Source organism: Ips typographus, linkage group LG6, assembly GCF_016097725.1.
Source record: "Ips typographus isolate SLU linkage group LG6, UJ_Ityp_2.0, whole genome shotgun sequence".
Lineage (NCBI taxonomy): Eukaryota > Metazoa > Arthropoda > Insecta > Coleoptera > Curculionidae > Ips > Ips typographus.
The window spans coordinates 7,626,890-7,651,627 of NC_138427.1; the positions used below are offsets into that span (position 1 = coordinate 7,626,890).

Below are 24,738 nucleotides of genomic sequence, written 5' to 3' on the forward strand. Positions count from 1 at the left end.
CAGGTATGTAAGTTACATTTTAAAGCATCCTTTATTGTGAGAGCAACAAAAATAGTTTTGAATGAATGTTCTTGGTAATAACATAAGAACCATTTACCAGTTTTGCTTACCTAGTTTCAAGGATTTACAGATTTTCTTACATTGAACAGTGTTTAAACTAGTTTGCTGTGTGTTGTACTTTCCAGGACAAATGTTCTAACCAATTTGTTTAGGCTGGACTTGATTGTGTATAAAAAAGCTCTATCTATACATATCTGGATCAGAAATTAATCCTTTTTTGATTTTTCACTCACAACTTGCAATCAACTACATGAAACAATTAAAAACAACATATTTTTTACTGCATCTGCATACGTTTGTGTATAAAACGAAAACCGCTAACGCCGCCATTAAAAGTAACATTTAAGGCTTTCTAGTATAGAGGGCGGTGCTTCTAGGCTTTCTAGTATAGTAGGCGGTGGATAGAAGGAATTACGAGCTACATTTTGACGTTTGAACGAACCTCCTAGCTATCATAGGGACCCAGTTAGAAAAAAATTGTATTCAGTTAAAAAAAAGCCAAAATTTCGATGTTTGAAGGAACCTTCTAGCTGTCATAGTAACCAAGTTAGCGCACGTGTAAAATAACACCACCTGCCATCTTAAAAGAAGCAGAAGTGACAGTTTGAAGATTTTTTTATTTCGACTGGAGAAATCGAGTTGACAGATGTGGCAACCCTGGATGTATACGTTCATGCGCAAGTGCGGAAAGCGGAAAGCGTCAATTTGATCAAACCTGAAAGCGGTCCTAGTGTTCGCGCGTTTTTTAAATTAACTTCTGTTTCTTTTACTTATTTTTAACCGTTAAATCGCGTGTAAGATGTTTTTTAACTTCGGTTTTCATTATGGAACAGTTCTGCTCTAATTATGGAAAAAAGAACTTCACAGAAACGACAAAGATATCATATCGAGGGTAAGTTAGGTTATGTTTTGATTACTTGTCAATAGTATCAGCTTAACTAAGATTTAGGAGTTATAAAAATGTCATAACTTTTAAATTCCAAAAAATCAAACTTACAAGCTTTTGATAGTAAGACAACGATAATCCAAAAAAAGCCAAATTTGGACAGTAAATCCACACGCACATGTGGTCACGTGACCTTGGTATATAAATTGCGACGTTGCTAAACTTTGCAAATCTGAACCGTTTCAATCATTCAATGATAGAAAACTTTTCAAGCCCTCTAGTGGTACATACATAAACTTTGAAAGCGAGTATTGCATTTAATTTTACGTTTTTACTTTTTTGGGTGAAAAAGTTCTTTTCCTCAATAATAAAATACAAAACAGCTTATAAAAACATACATCTATTTTATTTCGTCTAACCTGAATATTCTACAATATAAATTAAGAGTGGAAGAAAACACTTTGCGTTCCATTAATATTTGATTTATTTATCTATTTCCGTTAATAGTTGCATTTCATTTCTTTGTACAAATTCACTTAAGTCATATCAATAAATTAAACCTTCTAATTTTTATTTAATTTAATAATAATTTATTACAAAACATTACGGAGCTTACTACTTAAATAAAAACAATTTACACAAATTAGGAAACTTCACTCCCTTTTAGTCCATTTTATGGTCTTATATCTACATAAAGAGTTTTACAAATACATATTAGGTAATTGTTACAGTCCTAATAATTGAATGGTATAAGATGTTTTGTAGTCTTCGTAAATTCAACTTCAATGGTTCTAGCAACTGAAAAATAAATCATGTTTATGTTGGTAAGCTTTTAAAATGTAATTTATAAAAAGGTCGGCCGAAAGTTGTATATAGAGTTCGTTCAGTACACAGTGATTATAAAAGTAGCCCGGGGATTAAAACCACCTTATAAATATTTAAAAGGAGTTCAAAAGACCTGTTAAAGGGCAAACTTTTACATTTCCCACCAGACGTATTGACTATTCAGTATATACGCGATCTGAGCAGTGGATATGACAATATTATGGAAATGAGGAAATAAAAAGTGTTATTCTATATGCGTTCCTTGAGTGTTTTTTAGAATTCGTTTTATATAGAGGAAAACAATTGAAACTTGAAAGCGAGTCCGCTTGGAAAGAACAAAGCCAAAGCTGGACCAGAAGAAAGTTTTAATTTTAATTACCTTTTTAGAATACAAATTATAGGAAAACATTTTATTTCAGAGAAACTAGAAGCGTACTTACTTTTACATTTGAAGAGACATATCATCAGGAAGACATACCAAACTCATGTAAGTATTGATGTCGTTGTCCGTTAATCTTGTGAATGTTACCGTCACTGAATTGTCAAAAGCTCCACTTGAGACAAGTCGTATTGTGGTTGTATCACATGCTATGTATTCAGAGTGTTTTGCTGGAATAATATATTGTTTCATTAGTTTTCAAAAAAGTCTGCTTCATGGGAAATGTTTCCAACAGATAAACGAAAAACACTTTTGCTCAAAGATATTTATAATAACTAAGCCATACATGAAGGATTTACTTTTTAGTTTAGTTGGAAAATTCATTGTACCAGCACAACTGCACAAATTCCTTTGATATAACCCTTAAAAGTAGGTTTTCAATTTAGAGATAAATTCCACTCAATCTGAAGCTTACCTACAAATATACTTCTGATTCCATATAACTGGCAAAAGCACAAAGCTTTATTTATATTGATATTGGATGAACGTATATTGTATATCACTTGCTAATAGGGGGATATATGTTTACCTGGCTTTGAACTAATACCACAAAGCGAATCTGCGACTCTCATATTGCCACTGTCCAGACCTGTGGAACCTCCAATTTGCACGAAATCGTCGACTCCACGTTTCTGACACTGTAATATTAAGGTTAATTAGAATCCGGTTGCATATTTTGATGTCAAAAGCATAATTATTCAGCCACAAATGAATGATAGTTAAGACTGGACTCGTTTATGAAGCCAATTATTCTTACACACAACAAATAACGCTAAAAACTATACCACAAACACTTCTACTTAGTAACTTAAAATTAAATGAAGAATCTACAAAGCAGAGTGCAAATAAATCTCGAATATGGCCACATCCAAACTAAATCTTCCAGAAAAAAGGAATGATAAATAAATCATTTCACTGAATAAAAATGTATGTGTTCCCTTCTTTCCGTTATGAAAACAGCACCGCAGACAGACTAAGTGGAAAAATTGCACTTATATCATGTAAACTCAAAACGACACAGACAAATAAGGATAACCCCGAACTATTTCAGATTCAGGTGTGCGGATTGTCGGGAAAAGTAAATTTTTGTTTCACTCAGAAAAACAAATTGCATGCACTACCTCAGACCGAACCTTATGGAAGGTGCCAGTTTCAAATTCGACGCCTCTATTTCGTGTAGGTTTAACGCCAACATTGAGGCCCAACACTCGAACAGCAGCTGGAAATGTCGCACTTAAGCTGCAGTTTGATCTTCTTTCATAGTTCCTCAAGGTAAAAGTCTCTTCTTGCTTCAAGAGGATATTGCAAGCTGTAAATTAACCAAATCAGTAGGTCAAAAAATGTTGAAGTTAATTAACTTGGAGAGTAAATATACACAAAGTGACGTCCTTATCAAATATTGTCTTGTAATCAAAAATATACTTACGCGTAGGGTTTCTTAAAAATTTCACAGTAAAGCTGAAACTTGAGCCCCTTAGAGGCATCCGGTGCTGTATTAGGGCCACGTTTTGCGAACTCAAGAAGGTTTGCCTAATTTTTCTTTTTCCGCAATATTCGTTGAACCTAGATTTCAACGCCCTGGGGTGGTCGTCCGGATTTGGGAATACTTCCCCGTTTAATTCCCAACCGTCCACCACCTAAAACCATGTTAATGCTCGAGAATAAATTGCAATTACCCCTTATTTTGTTAGGATTGTCTTTGACTGATCCTTGTACACATATGTTTTTGTTTGCAATGTAAAAGTATAGTTTGGCAAGTTAACATCATTTTTGGTGTTATGGGCATGTAATAATTAGAGTATTGACCAAGTTTCTCAAGACTCTACGTTCAGATAACAATATACAGGACATTATAGAGGAAAGTGTAAATTGAAATTACAGAAATATAATAAAACTCCTTTTCCTCATCTGCTTGATTTATACACAAAAAAGCTGCTTTTCCTGACCAATCACAAACTACAAACAGTGCTTAGATTTGCCATTAAAAAACGCCTCATATAATTATTTTACAATTTTGAAAAACAATATAAATAAAGAAAACATCCATTAACAGCAAATACCACCGGACCTGAAATATTTCGAAACTCTATAGACAAATCAATTTAAGCTCGCTGACCGCAAATAAATCATTATTTAGCCACGTCAATGTAGAAGGTAAATAGTGTGATATGTCTGTTTCCTGAAATTATTGAAACGAACACGGATTTGACAAAGTGGCAAACCGAATATTAATAGGATAAATACTGCCAATGATAAAAAAAACTGTATAAAAGTTAATGAAAAGAAAATTTAAACTTTACCACAACAAGTCCTCCATTTTCACAGGTAACATCAAGATAATTAAACTGAATTTCCACAATTTGGTCCGGTTCTCCATAGATATAGATACCACAAACACTTCCATCTGGATTAGTCATTTCCTTGTAGTAAAACACTCCCTCTTCGGACACCAAATGCATACATTCTGCAACCATTGAGAAACTTTTAATATGAAACAATAGCTTTTTAAATATGTAACTTATTTAAAAAGCTTTACAAACGTACCTTCTATATGGTGTTCGGAAATTCTTTTCGGTCTTATAAAGTCACCCCCAATTTCCTTGTTAAAATTCTGGTTGGACAGCGGTTTAAAGCTGACCTGTGTTAAAAAAACTAGTATTATTCTTGACAGTTGTAACATGAAGGAGATTAAGTTTTTTCATTGCTGTGGATGTAAATTCAACTCGTAAAGGGTAAATAATTTATTTATCTGACCATTTGGCTCAGAGTCAAGTTTCATTATTTAACACATAAATCAACGGGTGTGGGAGTGAAATTATTTCTAATTTACATCAACACTAGTTCCTACAATTATTTAGTATGTAGTTCCATTAAATCTGTTCTATTATGTGGTTCGATCAATTTCGTGGTTTTTTAATTCATTTATAGAAAATTTTATTTACAAAACACCTCTAAAAATTACAAATCATTCGATTACTAAAACTAAGTGGTAACGTAATTGATTTACCTAGACTAGGTGGTAAGTAAAAGACATTAACGAACATATTCTCGTTAGAGCTTCAAGCAGTTTTTAAGTAGATAAGACGGTGTAAAACCCTTTCTTGCAAGGCATAAATGTACGTTTTTTTGACGTGGAATGAAAGAACTCATGCAAATTATTTGAATAGAAAACCTATTTATGTATTTTTCTTGAGGCTTTGATGAATACACCTTAATTGGCGCACTAATGTAAAAAAGTCAATATTTTTTATATCAATTTATTAGCAAAAGGTGCTTATCAATAACGGTTTGCAGAAATAAAAACTGTACTGATAAGTTATTTTAAGATGTTTTCACTCTCGTGCCCTTTAGCGAGAAAAAAATGCAAAATAAACGGGTAAGAAAACTGGAAAGTTGTTTGTTGGGACTGTTCCTTAAACGAAAAAAGAAGCATTATTGTACTGAGTGATTAATATTTAATGAAGTTTGGCTAAATTTCTGGTTAAATTATGATTTTTTGGTGAAAACCGAAAGTTGTTTAGCAGAAGAAACAATTAATTATGAATAATAAAACTTGGTATGTAAAGCATTTTAATTTGTGTAATGAAGAGGTATAATTTAAAGTTTTTAACTGTTTTCAATTCTTTACTGACTGAAAATTGTCTTCCAAAACTCACCTTGTATTAATTTCAGTTATTGCACTTCAAATAATAATTCATAAAAGGTTCTCTGACACAAAATATCCAAAAAACACAAATTTTGCGCTGTTTATGTGAGGTTGTTTCTTGGATTTTCCATATACAGAGTGTTTCTTCATGTTAGCACCGTAAATGTAAGGGTGCATGCTTTGTTTTCGAGATACAGGGTGTCAATGTTGGATATGGCTGAATTTACAGAGTTGTTCAAATAACATTTTTGATCAAAAATGCCAAAATGATAATCAAGATGTTTAGTAGATTACCAGAAGTATGTATTTTGACTAACAATTATTATGAGACAGCTTTTCTATGGTTAATGGCAAATTTAAACTTGGAAGACAAAATAAATTGTCCTTTTCTTTTCTTTCAAAACCGATTAAATTATTATAAATATAATATATAAAAAAAAGAAGAACCCTGCAAAAGCGGTTTCTGGGTAAAACTACACCTAAACTAAAGTAATTAATTATAAACTGTTTTAAGTAAGTTTTCTGTTTAAGTATTTAAATTCTATCTTCATATCAACTTAACATTTGTCACAGAGGTAAATGCAGATTGAACAATGCTTTTTTTCTGAAATCTAATTGAATAGGATCCAAATATAGGACACTCTAGAATAGAACTTCTCAATCCAATGATTAGTAATTGAACTGAAAAAGTTGAAGTTGCGTAACTCGTTATAGGACAGATTATCTACTTGAGCCATCTTAATTAAGATAGGAAGTCCAGCTTTTTGAATTCACTGGAAATACTGGATAAAGAGTATCCGACCACTGGCTTAATACTTTTAAGGAACTTAGCTATGTTGACATTACCAAAGCTGACAACGTAGGCGGACTTCTAATGAGCAAGTACTGTGCATGTAGAGTAATTTAAGTGGGAAAATAAGGACAAGACATTTCCATCAGTCCGGCTTCCTGTTTCAAATAGCTTGTCAGTTCTAATCCTGTTAATACTTATTCATATCTCTGTGCAGCATTTTGGTTACTATTTCGGTCACGATTCTGCTAATATTATCCTGTCCGTCAGTGGCGATTTAATTTCGACTCGTTGAGGTTCTCTAGTCGGGAAGATTTTCTTTTTTCAAAAATCTCACCCAGCCGCTTATCCGCGTTAATTAATTAAATAAACTGTCACTTAGGGATCTATTTTGAACATCTTTATGGTGCAGAATTATCGCTCCTCTGGTAATTACACGAGGAATAATTAACGATATCCTGTAAAAAAAATGTAGGAAAACTGAAAGGACTCATTAGTGGATCTTTTACAGTTAGTTTAACTTGTGGGTGTCAAACTTCATATCTTTTGTTATTAATAATTATAACATTTATTCGTCAATCACTCGACGAAAATGTGTTCAGGTTGTCTAAATCAATCTTTTACTCAAAATATGGCTAATCCTGAAGTGTGATCCTATTTGCGTAACTAGGATATTCAATTTTAGAAGCGCGGAATCCAAAATAGCTCTAGGTAATTATGTTAATATTAGGAATCCTTGCACTATAAGGAGTTGTATTTCAGAGTATTCGCTTTGTGAAGCAAAACCAATTATACTCATAGAATTTAGATACTTCCTAGAATATTTTTTAAGATAGGTACTTTTATGGTTCTGACGCCATGTGCAGTTTTCGTAAATTGCAGTTCTGTTCACAAACCACCAATCCCAAACTACCCACTGTGTTGAAATTGACGAAAGTGCTGCACAACATGTAGACTGGGTATTACACCTACTAGAGTATTTTATTTAGGATGAGATGTTGCAAAGCCAAACAACATGAGTAATATTAATTCACCATGAAATCAGTAATTCATTGGTTAGAAAAGTCCAAAACAATATTTTGAGAATACTTTAAACTACATAGAAAAGTCTTTTTGAACTTACCCCAAAAGATTGGACGGGCCACGAATCCTTCCAAGCGTCGGGACGTCCCTGGACGCTGACCATCACCACCACCAAAACACCGAAGGTACGGAAAGTTTGAGATCCAGAGACGGACGTCGAGGACGTCATAGTACAATATCAAAATCGCGGCCCTTCTTTAGTAAAAGGGTTGTTTTTCCTGTTCCGGAATGTGCAAAAGGAAGCGCGGCCAATAACGGTGGCTGAGGAGCGTCGCGCTTTATAAACGTTCAAAAAGGCGTCGAGGGCGTCTAACGGTTCTTGCGCTGCCTCATAGTGAGCTTGATGAACATTGCGCCATCGGTGTCCTCCATTTAGATTAGAGTTACATCTTTGAAATTATAATGCATACAAATTAAAACGAGAAACTGAAAAAAAAAATTAAAATTACATTAAAAGTGACTAAAGAGTTTATAACTGGTGTGTCCACTTAGAAGGTGTGATTTGACCGTATTGGACTCTTTTTCAAACGTTCTCTTGACTTGGTAAGGTTTTCTTGTGAATTAAATTTTACGTATATTTTTATTTTATATAACCTGTCTTTTACAGTTTATTTAAATATGACTCACTTGGATTAAGACCAAGAATTCCCTCTATTGGAACTCTTGAAGATGGTCCAACCCCCCATTATGCAGAAAATTAAATTTTCTCTTCTTTTATCATGACATGAAAAACTACTTAAAAATATTAAATCTGTTTACATATGGATAAAAACTTTGATTTTAATAACGTTTGCTGTGCTGTGGATTTTAGACTATGAATTTCAATTTAACAATGTTATACAGAAAAGAGTAGTAAATCCGAAACTATTAACTAACATTTTTTATTTCTAACAAAATTCTAACAACTTTAGTAACATTTTTTCTAATGTAGGTTTTACAACGCAGTTTTGTTCAATTTATATATAAAACAGCTTTAAGAACCAATTTTTTCAATGTAAAATACATCTACAGGCTATTTCCTCCAGGCTAAAAAGCTTTAATTGCAGCAACAACACCAAATATCATTATGGTCCAAATTTGCTTGAACTCATCTTAATGGGTTTTGCCATAAGAACTGAAGTTGGTTGGAGCAAAAATGGACCAAAATGACATTTTATTTGTTACTAAACCCTGGACATATTTTCAAAGAGAATTTTTACGTTTTTGACACATCTACAGATTGTTGTAAAAGTCACCTTTAGGTGGCTTAAATATTTAATTTCCTAAAAAACTTTAATTACAGTAAAAACGACAAATATCACTATGGTTTAAATTTGCTTAAAATAAAGCCACTATTTTAATGGATTTTGCAATAAAAATTTGAAGCAAAAATAAACCAAAATTACATTTAATTTGTTACTAAACAAATTAAGAAACTGGACATTTTTTCAAAGAGAATTTTGAGGTTTTTGAATGTTTCTTTTAGGTTTAAATACTTGCTTTCCTGCAAGTTTTAAAAAACAAAAACACTGATTTTGTTAGTTTTATTCTTTATTTAAAAATAACTTCTATTTTAAAAGCAGTACGTATTCCAAACCTGAAACCTCTGAAGTCCTCCGAACAAACGAAGCTGTAGACATCATTAAATGAAATTTTTAAAAAAAAATATCAAAAATACAACAAAGACAACTAACTACAAATGTTTATTAGGATTTAAACACTAAATTCGATTGGTTGGTAAAGCGGTTTTCATTGACAACTATGTCTTAAAATTTGACAGGTGTAAAATAAAATCACATTGTGCTCCAAGAAGTTTATGAATTTGGGGCATAAACTTTTTTATAAAATAAATTATTTTGATTTAAAACTTTTTTGTAAAACCCACTTATTATTGTGACAACTGAGCAGAATCTATTGTTTTGAACACTAAACCAATGCAAGGCTGTCCAATGGACTTCCTTGAACCAAAAAAACGGAGATTAAGTATACACATTTGACCCTTTCGATCCAGAATTCGATTATCCTGCCGAGGATATGTGAATAACGGATTAAAAGGAACTTGTCAGGGTTACTGAGGCTAAACAGGGCTAGCAAGGACGTGCACGCTAAATGTTGCTTTCTTTCCTCTTTACTTGAAGGCTTATTTTAATAACTGAGTTTATGGTTTAAGGGAAATTGCATTCTGTTGTTTGACTTAATGCATACATATAATAGATTTGTGAATATTTTTCTAAATCAATTATTATAACACACACAGTTTCTTAGAGCTTACTATTAATAAACTAGCTATATCGTGAGGCTTCTTTTAACTATCGCTTTATCATTTTAGTGGGCAGGTACTAAAGTCTTAATAAAAAAGCACACCTCCCTAATTAAAACTAACCAGATACCATAAAAACTTATTAACACAGTGGCAAAACCCCACGCTTAATTAGTCATTAGTCGAAGCTATAAAATTGTTTATTACGATCGTTTAAAGACTGCGTAAAGCAGTGAGGGTGCTCTTTAATCAATCGATCAAAAGTCTGATCAAGACAATCGATATTGGGACGATCTAGCAGAAAATTGAAATTCGAATCCTGTAACTTGTTATTTTTTAACATTTATTTCAATGCTTTCTTTTGTTTGAAATTGAAGCTAACTTCAAATAATATGATAAAACAGAGAACCGTATTATCAAAACATTTTTATTTGACTTTTCACCATGTAATTACTAAACAATTAAAATTAATAATCTAACTTAAGTAAAATAATCAAGTTGTACATACCTCCAGCGCCTGTTTCACAGTAATACGATATTCTTTGGATAGGATATATTGCCACAATGGACTGCGAAATTTAACAGAATGGTGATGGTTTTACGATAATTATCGCAATGCAAATATTGGCCAAACAAACACTAATGATCTAGTAGCTTCTTAATTCAGCTGGCAAGTGTAACAGCATCAACAACTGTTGCATATACCCAATCTATACAGTATAACTGATAACAATAGCGTTACCAGAAATTATGTAACAAATAATAAGCTTTTTGTCACCATCAGTACCTTTAAAGAAGACAACCGATATAACAGTTTCAATGGCAAATGTTTGCAATAAAGGGAAAGTGGTATACTTCTTGTCAATTTGTTGCGTGTTTTGTTAGTCTAAATAATTAATGTTCTTGTTAGGGTAAACATTACGTTTGTATCTATTGAATCTACTTCAGGTGACGCAGTAGATACCTAATTATTGCAACTTGGTTACGTTTGAGGAAATTAGAGGAAAAAGTATAACATTACTTTACACTAACTGACCTAATACAAAGCAATACAATAATTTATAAGTATAATAAATAAAATAATTTAATTATAAGTTACATCCAAAGCCAATCAGGTACCATCACGAGGGGTGATTGTATGAGGGTAAAAAGAAGGTAGATCAGAAGTATGAACGTACTGGTCCAAAACTGGAGTACCAACTCCTCCAGATCCAGAATAGTAACTACTGGATGAGTAAGGATCAGTTTCGTAAGGCCACTTTCTGTCATAGTACGGCCCTGAAATTTAATACAAAACCGGATGAAGTTTAAATAAAATTTTCTCCCTCTCCACTACCCATTGATAATAAGCAAATTTGCATGCAAACCAGAAGCAAAAATTATACAACAGACACCCAAATTTTAATAGGTTTTCCATGTAAACCTTACTGAATGCCCTAAGGCACTATATGTTTAAATGTTAATATTATGTGTAGCTATACATTGAAACCTACCAGGGATTAGTTAATAAATTTGAAAATTAGAAACACCACAACAATCAGTCGTAATCGATATTATTATTCAAGTACTTAGCAAACTTCCGTATCTAGAAACTCATGAATCGATAATTCCTATGCTTCTTCACGAACGCTTTAAAAAGAAAAAGCGATAATAAGTTATTGATACGTCGATACAAAGCAGAAGCAATAACTCTATTTACACTCACTCTTTTATTCCATCTCTATCATGATCTTATATCTCGGGGATTTCATTCAAATTTCCGTCACGTAAATGGAAGACTAAAAAAAAACTTCTCCCTTAAGTACCTATACTGGTATTGGGGGTGTAATTAAGTTTGAAAGGGAAACTAATTCAATTTGACACTTAGCCTTCCAAAATCGAATCAAATATCCTTAACCAAGTTTAATTAATACTAGACTATTTGCATTGAAACTGATAACATGCATTGTGGACATTGCAATGTTAATATCATTGAAGCAAATCTTACAAGCTCCTCCATGTCCAGTCGAATATAGTCCGTAGTTCAGTTGACTGGTCGCAATTTTTTTCAAACCCTGTATAGAGGTAAGGATCAAGGCCAGCTTAGCTAAAAGCAGGGCTTTGCCCCCTAAAACTGCCAAGAACTGGAATCCCATGGGAATTATTATAAGACCTGCAGCTACCAGACCAAACATCAACATGGGGCCCAAACCACCATGTTTGTGTCTGTGACGAGCTAGAAAAAGTTGTCTTGTTTTAAGTGTGTATGAATGTAAGTGCAGTCTTACCTTCGTTTTGTTGTACTAATGTTTTGAAGCTGGGAAGTTTGATTTGGAGACTACGAGTCTTTAGAAAGTAGAGAAGTTTCTGTGTTAATCCATTTTGCCAGGTTGAGTTGGAGAGTGATTTCTTAAAAGATTTTTCATTTCTGAAATATATTAAATTACCTACTTAATCTTATTAGTATTTTAATAGTAAATAATTCGTCTGACTTTGTATTAAAGGAATTTGTCCTCTTTACATCATTCTAAGTGTGTGTTAGTAGGTGATTTGTAGTTCAAATCACATAAAACAATAAATTAGGAAAAAACGATAAAAAACTCAATTTAATGGGTGTTATTTTTCAACATAAAAATTGGTTTAAAACCATCAAACAAATATAAATATAAAACATTTTACCAAAGCTGGCAATTTACAGAAACAACAAGGAGGTTATTGAATGATTACAAATGACCCGTTTTGAATGTTAATTAGTATTGAACAACGTTAAAAAAGTTAATTGAAAAACGATTCTCCTGGTTTCTTTTCATTAAATATTAAAAGAAGAAATAAAATAAAGGGCTAAGGACAGGCAATTTGATTTCCACCTGTTATTTTTTGATTTTCAAACATTTTCATGAATGTTAACGGTTTTTTGTTTTAAAAGTATATAAAAATGCTCGTATCAGACTAGTAATGTAACTATTAAATGATGATGATTAATATTTTCCTGTTTCAAAGAATTTTGCAATTTTTTTGCCCTCTCTAATGGAAACATTTTACTGAATCACTCTGAATGACCAATCACTAGGGAACAGCTCTATTCCCAGTAGTTTTTTGTAATGTAATGGAAAATAAATAACCCACTATATTCCGTGAAAATGTGACGGAACTTTGTATTCCCGCATAGTAACGGTAATAATTGCCCTCTTGTCTGCTGCCCACCAAAAATCCTCAGGGGCAAGGTCGATTTGAATTGACGCTGATTTTTGCTAATATTTTTTCTGTTTGTTTTTCTCGGTGGAAAAGTTGGAAAACCAAACTACACCTCCTTTTATTAACGTGGGCAGTCCTTTTACCTCCAATAATAATTATTTTGCTGTTTAAACTTAAGCTTTTCTCGCAATTGCAAAGGTATAACCTTCACCTCATTGATTGACTTCCGTCAATCACTTTAAAGCCATGACTAAGAAAAAAGTAGACAATCTCTTTTTTCAGCTTTTCTGCGAGAAAAACTCAGATGGAACCAAGCACCTCCGACTCAGAGGACGTGAACTATACCAAAGATTTGGTAAAAGACTTACTGAAGAAGATATGCCGGCTCTATGTAATTTCCTGCAATCTCAGCCTGAAGTAATCTCGGTTGATTTGAGCTACAATCCTTTAGGGGATCAATCAATGCAGATTTTAGCTGAAAATTTGTTTCATCAAGATAACACTCTCTCCTACATTAATCTAACTCAGTGCGACATGAATGCTACAGGCCTGAAATGGATATCCTCATCAAATTATTTGAAATTACAAAAAATCTGTTTGTTGGGAAATAAATTTGGAACTGAAGGAGCCAAATACATAGGACAGTTAATTCAAAATTGTCCAACTTTAGAGCTGCTTGATATTGGAGATACTGATCAGACTTTGGATGGTATCGAAGCTGTTTTGATACTGGTTGAAGGGAGCAACTTAAAGCACCTGAATATTTCTAGAATTATTCCTGCTTCGTACTACTCACAATACAATGATTCCACGTTAGCTGAGGATCTGGGAATCGTTCTCAAGTTGAACAGCTCTTTGGAAGTACTACGTCTACAGAAGTGTTCATTCGACGGGCACGACATTGAACTACTTCTCGGAGGTTTGCAAGTTCACAAAAAGCTTACGATGCTTGATTTGGGATGCAACAATATCGGAAATCACGGTATAGAAGTTTTATCCAAGTGGTTGAAAGCCCGACCTAAGCTTATTGCCCTCAGACTACCCGCAAATCACATTACCACACAAGGAGCTCAGGCTTTAGCTTTAAGCTTACCATTTTCTAGAGTGCGCTTTCTTGATCTCCAAAATAACGATATTGAAGACGTAGGACTTGCTGAAATGCTTGACAGCATGAGAAAATCGACACAAATGAGGATATTGTACATATGGGGTAATCAATTAGGGGATCTGACTTTGCTCAGGTTGGAACGGATGTTAGTGTCTGGTGGGTTGCAACAAGAAAACATTGATGTAAAAGTCTACTACGTTGATGGGAAGAGATGTGCCGCTTTATACCCTTCGAACAAGTATAACAACAGGTCATTTTACGTTACTGATTATGGTTTTCCTCCGGAATTGAAAATCGTAAAGAGAAAGCTACCAAAGGAATATTCGAAACCAAGAGCATTGATTGATGTTGAGTTTATTGATCGATATCCTTCTGTCGATAATAGTCTGGTGTAACCTACTGAACTCATATACAAATGCTTTTAAATTTGTTGTTATTTTCTTTTTATGAGTTGCATTTTTGATACCTACTATATAAAAGCTATAAAACTCTCACCTGTCATAGCGCGAAAGTAACTCGGAGTCATTTTTCCGCCTGATTAACACTACGTTGTCAGTAATCGTGATGATGTCACGGCTCAACGCCCTATCAAGGGCTCGCAGTCCTCGACGTTTCAAGCAATCCTCTAATATAAGTGCAGCGTTATGCCATTTCGGATTACTACTGCTCTGAAATAGAACTAAAATGAACCACTTGAGTCCTATACGGGATTTTTTCCGATGAGCATTACCCCGTTTATGGCTGGATCCACTATACATTTACCCATTAAGAAAGTGACAATTTTTCTAATCTCTGTCCAAATTGGTGATCTGTCACCAGAACTAGCATCAGTGGCAAATCCACCAATGGTCACCATTAACGCTATGATGGTCAAACCACCAACCATTAATTTCCTAAGATGAACCAAGTTAAGCAGTTGCATTCAATTAAACACAACTTACATTTCGCTTTATTTAAGACACATGAACCACAGAACTAACTTTCCAGATGAAATACATATTTTGATGCAGCGAAGTTTAAGCTCAGAGAGCAATAGAAAAACTAACAAATTGTCTTTATACAAAGTTGTTAACCAGAAATCATTATTATAGGTTTTTCGGCATGATGCACTCAAGGGGGTGTCGAATGTGAGTCATATGGTGCATGAAAAGTACTTCAGAGTCAGTCTTGTGGAACTTCTAGGATATCGCGCTTATCGATGTAGGTTCTTGGTAATTTTCGGACATGGGCGTCCTTATTGTTTATCAAATCTGTGATATTCCAAGTAGATGAATCTCGATTGAGGGATTAGGAAAACTATTATAATTTTGCCTCGTGATAATTTTGGAAATTTTTTATTTCAAAATTTTGTCTGGAAAACTGTGTAGGAATGCACGACGACACTGGCATAATTCACATTAGTCCACTCTATACTATTATTTACACTAATATTGGTCACTCTAAAAGATTATTTACTTAGAGTGCTTATGCGTCACTAGGTACCTAAGAAAGGTATGGCGGTGATTTAACGTAAAAAATTATATGACCTACAATTCGGTTGCTTTAAAGTTTTCACTCAGTTATGACTACAGATTAAATTATTCAAGTGTACTAAATTGCTTTATACAAAATAGAAAGTAAAGGATTTTATTTATTAAATTTATAACTTTTTTACACAGTTTAATTTCCTGTTTTCATATCTTTAGGTCAATTTTTGTTTTTAATTTATGGAGTACTTTTATTAATGACTGTGTTGTCGTATCGTCCTTTTTAGTGGATAAATAATCAAGAATGGAGACTAATGATTACTTATTCAGGCTGAATAGTGCTGCACTCCTTTATTCCTGGTAACTTACCCACCTAGTCCCTGTGTGTGTAGGGCACTTTTATCTAGTTATTTGAATTGAAGCTATTTTACTTTTACTCTTTTTGTGATATCATATGCCTTTTTTATGTTCAGGAGAAATTAATTTTTATACATAATTAGTTGAGCTGTTTAAAATATTAATTTATTCAATGCGCTTCATTCCGGTCATACAATAATTCCATTCCAGTCTAGTTTACTCAGATCAATGACACGATAACGATTTCACATTTGACAATGATTTTGGACTGGAAGATGACAGATGACACAACGACGTTTTACATAACCTCAAACTTCTAGTCAATGTTGTTATTTTGGTTATTTCTTTAGTTTAAACATTTTTGGCAAAATTGCATAACAAAATTATGTAACATTATTAAACTAATGGCTTTCAGGAAAATCCAGATATTTCTGACCACTTCATCGATTGGTACTGTAGCATTTTTGTCCGGAAAGTACCAAGAAAGAAATCAAGTTATTGAGAAGTAAGGAATGTTTTAATTTGCTTTTTTTTGTTGCTTTTCTACAGATTAATTAAGCTTTAAGGTAAAATAATAATACTTAAAGCTAAATTGTACTGAGCATCTAATTTTTGATAATAGTGATAACCATTTATTTTTTCAATTACTGGCAACTTGAATTACAGTTTAGTAATTTGATTTGGACAGCTTTATTATGGTCCACTTTGTTTTCAGCCTCCATGGAGGCAGGGGAGTTAATGTGACATTATGATGACATAATTAGCATAGTGAACGATTCTCTCTTCTTGTGGATTTCCTATGAAGGATAATTTTTAAATTTCCATACCTGTAGAGAGTAGTCTTAAAGCTATGTGTGACCCATGCCCATGATAATTAAGGGCCCCAAAAAAGTGCATGTATTATCTTTCCTTTTCAATTATTGTAGTTTTCAAAAATGACTAAAAAATCTGAAATATAACTAAACAAATACATATTGTTCACTATTATTGGTACAGTGTTTGAATTACAACAAGAAATATGTAACTGTAAACAATAATAGCAAGGTAAAAATCAATCATCATTAAAACTTTATGTAGTACTTACAAGCAATTCTAATGACATACCTAATTATTACTAATAATTAGAACAAACAAGAAAGAAGTATTTTCTTATTTAAGATCAAATTAAAGTGATTTGGACTATTTGGAAATATAAGCTGCTCAAAAATGTAGATTTACAGCTATATGCCTAAATCTAATCTTACATCAAAACCATAAGTCACACTAGTACACTTTCAGGTTTGAGCAACCACCAACTATATTTGCACTAGCTCCTTCACTATCAAACCCCAACCATGACAGCTTCTCATATCTATGGAATATCTTGGACAAATTACAATGCTCTTCAAAAAACTTACAGTTAAGCAATTTTGCAAGCATAAAAGCTGCTTCTCCTGTAGCTGAGCAGTCTGTCCTTCAGGGAACTTCACGGGTTTCTCAGATTATGAAATATGGCTATCCAGGCTTGGACAATGTTATTTCATATAGTGATTATGTTTTAAGTTATGACAGACGTAACAGGGTGGCACACTGGGTGTTTGAGCACTTGACTGCAGAGTCTGTAAAAAGTAATGATCAAGTTGACAGGGCCAAATGTAATTTTACCGAAGCTGAACATGTTCATCCCTACTTTAGGTGAGACTCTTATTTGTTTGTGATAACTTAAATAATGCAAAAATTTGTTAGATCACATAACTCAGATTATAAAGGATCTGGTTATGATCGTGGTCATTTGGCAGCTGCTGGCAATCACAAGGCAAACCAGAAATTTATACAAGACACTTTCTATTTAACTAATATGGCTCCACAAGTGGGTAAGGGATTTAACAGAGATTCCTGGAATAGACTGGAAAAATATGTGCGCAAGTTAACTAAAGTGTATTCTAATGTTTACTGCTGCACTGGGCCATTGTATTTGCCAAAGTAAGTAGCTTCTACAAACTATAGTAAAAAATAAATTGAAATAAAAAAATGTTAGGAAAGAATCTAATGGGAAAATGTATGTGAAATATGAAGTGATTGGAGCGCAACATGTGGCTGTTCCCACCCATTTCTACAAAGTGGTGGTTGGTGAAACTAAAGAAGGTGTATTAGAAATGGAATGTTACCTGATGGAAAACACAGTAATTGACGACAACATTCCAATTCAAAGCTTTCAGGTTGGAGCTTACCTAACTGTTTTCTTAACTAAAATTTCACTCTCTAATTTTGTCTAGGTGCCTCTAGAACTAATTGAACGGTCTGCTGGTCTACTATTTTTTGATAGTGTCCTTAAAACTAGAATTTCAAAAATTAACGGTAAAAAGTCGTGATTGTCCTTTGAGTGTATGTTGTTAGTTTTGTGATAAAGTGTAAGTTTTATTCTTTTAAAACTTTGAAGTACAAAGTATTTTAAATATGTAATTCAGTTTTAAAACTTAGCATATGGGAGTAGAAATGAGTCTAAAAAATATAAGCTTTTCAATTGAAACTTGTTTATTTAATAATAATATAATAACAAATACTGAAATATGTAAAAGTACAATAATTGTCAATTTGATAAAAAAGCACAATGTTTCACTAATAACACAAAATATGATGTAAATAAATTATGAACTAAAATTGACCATATGGCACTCTCTGAAAAAATACAAAGTGTGTACCTATATGACAAAAAAACCTATTTTAACTTAATATTTCATAATTATTGGACTATCATCAACCTTAATCTTGATAGACAAGTATCTAATAACTTTTTGTCTTATTTTGAACTAACTCATTCAGTTTATCAAGTGATACATAAATTATATAAAAAACATTTTGTACATTAAAAGAAACTAATTAAAAATTACTTGTTCATTATTTACATTAAGTATTATGTACATTAACATGTTTCTTTATTTCTGGACTTCTGCATCAAAAATGTATAAAACAATAAAACGAACAAAACGTTTGAATTTTAGTATAAAAAATCAACTCTGCATTCAAACTTGTGTTTACTCATTATAAACTGCACTCCACCTCAAACCGGAAAGGAAAACTTGGAAAAGAAACACATTGATCTTGATTTATTGGCTTTTGGCTGAGAAAAAAACTTTGACTTTAATTAACAACAACAACCGGGTCAGACAGAATTGCCTGCAAAAAAGTTAGACAACACTTTCTTTTGTTAAAACCATTCCAAAAAAAATATTGGTCAATTGGGAATTACTTGAAAATTTCACTTTTTTGCGTCTTTCTCGTCCTGTATAGTGTAGTTACAGTGTAATAAAGTAAATGTTTTTTCAAGTCAGAAAAAAGCCAATAAATCAAGCCCATTGACAGTTAAAAAGGTATTACAATTTTTGTTTCCAAAGGGGGAGGCTTTAAAAATTGGCCGGGTTGACGTGGCGCGCAGTTTAGGCTGATCACTGAATTTATCAAAATGTTGATTTTTCTCTACTATAACCTCACAAACAAAAAAATATAATTATCTTTATTGTTTCAACCTAACAAAAATAATAATAAAAAACGATTTTGTGCTGTTGTAAACACATACAAGACAAATTGAAACTATATTTGATAAAACCTGGACTGCTGTATAGGAATAAAAGCAGTCAAATTTGAATCCAAAACTGAATGTGTCAATTAATTTGAACTCAAGAGATTTTTTTTCTTGAATAGTCAGTGGTGCAGAAAACAAAATAATATCTTTAGAATTAAAATTTTAATACCTAATTTGAAACACCTTAAAAATACATGCGGACAGATGAACTGACCCACCTCAAAGAAACTCATCTCTACCATATATGACACCCATTTTTCAAAGGGTATTTTTACATGCAAACCTAATAGACAGCACTGTGTCATTGATTCGATCACGCACAAATTCCTGAGAAATACCTAATTAAGCACTTACCTAAATTTATTTCTGCTCAGCTGATAAAAATGTATTTTAAACTCATCAGGGCACTTATATGTTTCCACAAGCGCCGTAAAACATAAAATTAGTATTAAAAGTAGAGGGTGTGTTAGGACTCTGGCAACTATAGGTAAAATCATCGGACAACGTGGTACGATTCATGTTGGGTTCCGAAGCGGACCGACTGATCTTAGGCTGGTTTCTCATTAAATTCTCCAAAGAAGAGCAAATGTGACTGAATAGTGGCCTCACGTCCCTGCTGAAATTGATACACTGCTCCAACAACCGCCGTAGAGCGTTTGGTGTGTCCTGCCGGAGCAAAGTTAAATCGGGCTTCAAATACCCCCGCCCCACCATAAACAATATCTGATCTTTATTGTTTACTTTGGAGTATGGCAGACTCCCAGTGAGCATTTCAAACATGACGATCCCGAAAGCATATACGTCGCTTTGAAAAGTATAGGGACTCTCCTCTTGCATTCTAATTACTTCTGGAGCCATCCACAAAATCGAACCCGTAGGTTGTTGGGATCTTTCCGATCCCGACCACCTTGCTTTCGCTGTGGCCAGCCCAAAGTCTCCTATTTTAACGGTTAGATCGTCATGTAAAAATATGTTGTTCGACTTTAGGTCGCGATGGATAATGTTTTTCGCATGCAGGTACTCCATACCCTGTGCGATCTGTCTCTGGATTTCAATCAGAGTGAAAAGAAGAAACTTGGTTTCAACCACGTGCAAATGTTTATACAAACTACTACCATCACACCATTGGGTGACTATAGCCAACTGAGGCTTGCTTACGCACCCCATGAACAATAAAATGTTCACATGGCGAGTCTTTCGTAAGACGGCTACCTCGTTCTTGAAAGCTTGAAGCTGAGCGACAGTCGGTATTTTCACGTTCAATGTTTTGACGGCCACTGGTCCATGCCAATGCGCTTTGTATACAGTTCCAAAGGACCCAGACCCCACTCGACTGCCTACTAAAATTTCTTCGGCGGGGATTTCCCAATCTTCAATGCTTTCTCGTGCTCCTAAGAGCGGCTTACTTTCATCGGCAGACCTAAGAACAATTATATAAAAGAATATTTATTTAAAATAGAGTAAGGTAGCCAGTAATTAACCAATTAAGCAAATTTTTACTTTAAAAAATCTACAGCTCTTTTGGTAATTGTTTTAATTAAAACCAGAGACGTCCTTTACATCAAAAAGTCTTTTGTAACCGAGTGGAAAAAATAAATGATTAAAAAGAAAAAGTACTAAGGTCTAGTAATTAACCATAATCAACCTTATATTTGAACAGCTTTTAACAGTAACTGACCAACTAGTTTTTTCTCATTTATCACTGTCAGGAGTGTCAGAATCTTCTAACTTAGATTTCTTACTCTTTTTTTTAAATTTTCTGTTATTTTTCTTCATTATATTGAAGCCAGAACAAAGAAAGTTTACTGAATGACCCCCACTTTTTATGTGGTTAAATTTATCAAACCACACTCTATTCTTTATAACAACTCAACCAAAAATGAGAAAACAATGTGCTTTTTTTATTGTAATTCAGGTTAACTGCAGATTTAATAATGTTTGTGTATTCTTCATGCTTATTGCGTATGCACGCGTTTAGCACTAAATAATGTACACCAAATGCGCATCAGTTGTTAAAGACGTTATTGGGCAAAAAACGGTTGTAAACTTACCCCCTCTATTAGTGAAGGGACAAAAAATCATAATGAAACGCCGCAAATTATTCTTAAGTTAGCTAGTTACCTTATTACCGTTTTTTGAAATGTGTTTGGTCAATTATTGGGTCTGCCCTACATTACATATTTTTTTAATCTATACTCCAGTCTTCCAACTTTAAAATTAGTGAAATATTTTTGGTTTTTCCTATATTATATTATTTGTTTAAAGGCAGCTTTTGCAATAATGTAAGTGGAGTTTGCAGCTTAATTTCTGTCAATACATGACATAAAAGTTGTCAGCACTTTAAAAGTAAGTTAATCCATAATGCAGCAAAATATGTGTAATTGTATTTAACTACTCTCTGTCCCAGGAGAAGTGGCACTGACTACATTAACTGTAACGTCAAATTGAAATGAAGGCCGCATTCGTTTTCACGTTTGATATGGTCAAAATGACGTAATTTGGCAAAACCATTACTTGACCAACCGACTTTGACCAACATTTCGCTCCGCTCCCTCCATGGAACGTGAAAACAAATGCGGTCTCAGTTATGTGATTTTTAGTTGACTGCTGTAGTGGAGGATTTAAAAAAACTACTTTTTTTACCCGTGTGAGTGCAAAAACGGGGTTTTTCTCTATGAATGAATTATCATTATATTTTTTATGAGGAAAACCACTCCATGTATCACATAAAACATACTAAAAAGCATAGAATGCGTTGTAAATACAATGTCATGAAAATAATATAATTACTTTGAAAACGAATCTTAAGGGCAAAACAGAAGTTATTCACTTTGTTTTCCACCTGAAAATATTCTTGTAATACTTAGGCATATCAAAAATAGAAATACAACTACACAAAATGAAAAATTAAGGCAATACATTCAAATTACAGCTGGAAAAAATTCGCAGAAACTATCAACAAACGACAATAAATCAAAATTCATAATTTTCAATGGCGTTGCACACAGATCAGATGGCACATTGTCAAATTATGAATGTGGAGTTATTTCTGCCCTGCGCCAGCCCAAACCAGCCAGAACATTTACAAATTTAAAAATTATGTCAAATTTACATCTCTCTTAGTTCATATGGAATAGAAAAGGAAGGACAATTATTACATGTCATTGCCACTAGTTCTGGGACAGACTTTAGTTCCTATTACTACTATATTCCTTACCTTGCTCTAGGCCGTTTGGGATGATGAGATCCGGTTGGTGAAGCTTGTGTACTTTTGCAGTGAGGAGAATCTTGGTCTCCATGAGGCTTATTGAGTAATGGTAATGGTCTTGAACCTCCCAGTCCTTAAAAAATTTTTTTTAGGCATACTAATAACACTGCAAGATAACACTTAGGCTAGAAATGTAGTGAATACACAAGTTTAATTGACATGACTAAAACCAGAATGAGATATGAATCATGTTCTATGTTAATCAAACACTACTTAAATTAAAAAACTACCTTTAACACTATTCAGACAAACATTAGGAGCAGAACTAGAGCGATCTTGCTGGCCTAAAGGGCCTGGCTGAGTCTGTGGTTGTTGTTTTGTAATCATATGAGCAGGTCCAACCTGCAGAATGCCGGCACTAGAATCCATTGGCTGTGTCAAGAGATACCTATAGTATGCATCCGCCATTCTGGTCTATTAAAAATAAAACAGTACAAATGTATTCACACACTGAAAAAATAGTCAACACAGTAAAATTCTTAGTTTATAATTACAAAAAGAAGAGCTTTATTCATGCACTAATAAAATAATTTATAGGAAAGAATTATAAAATTCTTACCTGATGACATAGTGAAGGGACTCCAGAAGCACACCTCTGATGGAACTTGTACCCACAAGTCCGACAATTAAACCCAGTAAATACAAGCTTTCTGCACACCTCACAAAATACAATGGAAAAGAAAGTCTTTCTAACATAGTTATGAGAAATACTAGTAGGAATTGGAAATTTGTCAATAATCTTTACAGTCACCATATCACGGTCTAATGTACTGATATCAACATTCCAGTTCAAACGCTGTGTAGACTTTTCATCACCCAGAAAAGCCACACACATTTCACTACTCAAATTCCTACGAGTCATAGGTTTAGCCAGGGCATTTCTCAAACTCAAACCTTCACGAATCTGTACACTAGTCCGCTGTTGATTTGGTAAAAATGCCCTAAGAAATCTAGGTGTCATTAAAGCAGGTGCAGGTTGTCTAGGAGGTGGTGGCTGTTGTATAGTCCTCACATGATGCTTTTCTCTTTCCAGTGTACTTTGATTGCTCTGGGTTTGACTAAATAGCGATTGGCTGCTGGAACTACCACTGTAAGTTGGTTCACAATTTGCTTGTTCTGTTAGTTTTCTTTTGTTAAGTTCCAGATCATGTAACTTGGATGTCAGTTCTTCATACTCTTTCAAGTACATGGCGGGAGGATGTTGATATTCCGCAAATTTTGCATTTAGGGCATCGACATTAGCCCTTGTCAGAGAAATTACATTTTCGATATTCTTAATTTCTTCTTGTACGTCCAAGACGATTTCCTCTTCACTTTCGCTGGACATGCTGTCGCCCCTATTGTAACTAACCGCATCAGCACAAAAGAAACTACTTCCATTCAATGATTTTTTGTTCAGGTCTTCAATGCCTGTAAATTCCTTTAAAACAGCCATGGTATTTATTCATGTTTGTAGTTTTTTCTCAAAATTCTCAGTTTTTCTGCATCTGCATTTTTCTTTACATTCCGACGTTATGACATATGACACTTGACACTTACCTTAGGTGACTTAAGACTTATGACAGTCACTGAAGTCGTGAGACCGTCGGTTAAAACGATAATGAACTAACAAAGCTAGGTTTAAAGTACGACGGTGCAAATGGGGATTGATGATTCCGACAGATGCTAATCTATTGCAATTGCTTGCAATATCGTCTTTTGTTTAAACCAAGTTCAAGTTATGTGTGGTTCAGAGTGTGATTTTTTTTCATCTCTATTATCACAGTCTGAACCATCCTTAACTTAAACTTGGTTTAAAGTATCCTACTCAAATACCTCCATCCCTTAAGCTACCA

At 33.5% G+C, this 24,738-nt stretch overlaps 5 protein-coding genes across 8 annotated transcripts; 2 read left to right on the top strand and 3 right to left on the bottom strand.

Annotated features, from left to right (window-relative positions):
- The first annotated feature begins 751 nt into the window (after positions 1-751).
- Positions 752-14,679, top strand: LOC145731281 (uncharacterized). Its single transcript, XM_081982987.1, has 3 exons — positions 752-952; positions 2,191-2,258; positions 13,425-14,679. Exons 1-3 carry the CDS (start codon positions 907-909, stop codon positions 14,643-14,645), a joined length of 1,335 nt encoding a protein of 444 aa, XP_081839113.1. The 5' UTR covers positions 752-906; the 3' UTR covers positions 14,646-14,679.
- On the bottom strand, positions 1,421-10,647 carry LOC145731283 (corticotropin-releasing factor-binding protein). 4 transcript variants are annotated; one of them, XM_081982993.1, is made up of 9 exons: positions 10,477-10,647; positions 7,770-8,155; positions 4,755-4,848; positions 4,511-4,674; positions 3,637-3,847; positions 3,344-3,519; positions 2,740-2,848; positions 2,212-2,380; positions 1,421-1,744 (listed from the first exon to the last, which is right to left on the bottom strand). In XM_081982993.1, exons 2-8 carry the CDS (start codon positions 7,896-7,898, stop codon positions 2,214-2,216), a joined length of 1,050 nt encoding a protein of 349 aa, XP_081839119.1. In that variant the 5' UTR covers positions 7,899-8,155; positions 10,477-10,647; the 3' UTR covers positions 1,421-1,744; positions 2,212-2,213. The 4 variants fall into 4 exon arrangements, with proteins under 4 accessions (XP_081839119.1, XP_081839117.1, XP_081839116.1 ...); XM_081982991.1 differs by having other exon boundaries at positions 3,332-3,519; positions 7,770-8,118; positions 10,477-10,645; XM_081982990.1 differs by having other exon boundaries at positions 3,332-3,519; positions 10,477-10,645.
- Positions 10,714-15,963, bottom strand: Osi23 (DUF1676 domain-containing protein Osi23). The gene is made up of 5 exons (XM_081982998.1): positions 14,981-15,963; positions 14,746-14,918; positions 12,236-12,375; positions 11,956-12,183; positions 10,714-11,246 (listed from the first exon to the last, which is right to left on the bottom strand). Exons 1-5 carry the CDS (start codon positions 15,170-15,172, stop codon positions 11,080-11,082), a joined length of 900 nt encoding a protein of 299 aa, XP_081839124.1. The 5' UTR covers positions 15,173-15,963; the 3' UTR covers positions 10,714-11,079.
- A 405-nt stretch (positions 15,964-16,368) lies between these two features.
- Positions 16,369-18,582, top strand: LOC145731284 (endonuclease G, mitochondrial-like). Its single transcript, XM_081982994.1, has 5 exons — positions 16,369-16,578; positions 17,352-17,747; positions 17,799-18,035; positions 18,091-18,271; positions 18,329-18,582. The coding sequence occupies exons 1-5, from the start codon at positions 16,478-16,480 to the stop codon at positions 18,422-18,424; spliced, it is 1,011 nt and encodes a 336-aa protein (XP_081839120.1). The 5' UTR covers positions 16,369-16,477; the 3' UTR covers positions 18,425-18,582.
- Positions 18,570-24,425, bottom strand: Raf (serine/threonine kinase raf oncogene). The gene is made up of 4 exons (XM_081982971.1): positions 23,463-24,425; positions 23,134-23,317; positions 22,853-22,976; positions 18,570-21,055 (listed from the first exon to the last, which is right to left on the bottom strand). The coding sequence occupies exons 1-4, from the start codon at positions 24,336-24,338 to the stop codon at positions 20,044-20,046; spliced, it is 2,196 nt and encodes a 731-aa protein (XP_081839097.1). The 5' UTR covers positions 24,339-24,425; the 3' UTR covers positions 18,570-20,043.
- Between the last annotated feature and the right edge of the window lie 313 nt (positions 24,426-24,738).

Coding starts and splice junctions, on each gene's coding strand:
- Raf (XM_081982971.1), bottom strand. CDS start 24,338: ATGGCTGTTTTAAAGGAATTTACAGGCATTGAAGACCTGAACAAAAAA. Junction 23,318..23,462: donor TCCCTTCACTATGTCATCAG/GTAAGAATTTTA, acceptor TATTTTTAATAG/ACCAGAATGGCGGATGCATA. Junction 21,056..22,852: donor CCCAAACGGCCTAGAGCAAG/GTAAGGAATATA, acceptor AATTGTTCTTAG/GTCTGCCGATGAAAGTAAGC.
- LOC145731283 (XM_081982991.1), bottom strand. CDS start 7,898: ATGACGTCCTCGACGTCCGTCTCTGGATCTCAAACTTTCCGTACCTTC. Junction 4,675..4,754: donor TTCCGAACACCATATAGAAG/GTACGTTTGTAA, acceptor CAATGGTTGCAG/AATGTATGCATTTGGTGTCC. Junction 2,381..2,739: donor TGGTATTAGTTCAAAGCCAG/GTAAACATATAT, acceptor ATATTATTCCAG/CAAAACACTCTGAATACATA.
- LOC145731281 (XM_081982987.1), top strand. CDS start 907: ATGGAAAAAAGAACTTCACAGAAACGACAAAGATATCATATCGAGG. Junction 953..2,190: donor ACAAAGATATCATATCGAGG/GTAAGTTAGGTT, acceptor ATTTTATTTCAG/AGAAACTAGAAGCGTACTTA. Junction 2,259..13,424: donor GGAAGACATACCAAACTCAT/GTAAGTATTGAT, acceptor CTCTTTTTTCAG/CTTTTCTGCGAGAAAAACTC.
- Osi23 (XM_081982998.1), bottom strand. CDS start 15,172: ATGCAACTGCTTAACTTGGTTCATCTTAGGAAATTAATGGTTGGTGGT. Junction 12,184..12,235: donor ATTAGTACAACAAAACGAAG/GTAAGACTGCAC, acceptor AACTTTTTCTAG/CTCGTCACAGACACAAACAT. Junction 11,247..11,955: donor GACTGGACATGGAGGAGCTT/GTAAGATTTGCT, acceptor ATTAAATTTCAG/GGCCGTACTATGACAGAAAG.
- LOC145731284 (XM_081982994.1), top strand. CDS start 16,478: ATGGCTTTCAGGAAAATCCAGATATTTCTGACCACTTCATCGATTGGT. Junction 16,579..17,351: donor AGAAATCAAGTTATTGAGAA/GTAAGGAATGTT, acceptor GTACACTTTCAG/GTTTGAGCAACCACCAACTA. Junction 18,272..18,328: donor TTCCAATTCAAAGCTTTCAG/GTTGGAGCTTAC, acceptor AATTTTGTCTAG/GTGCCTCTAGAACTAATTGA.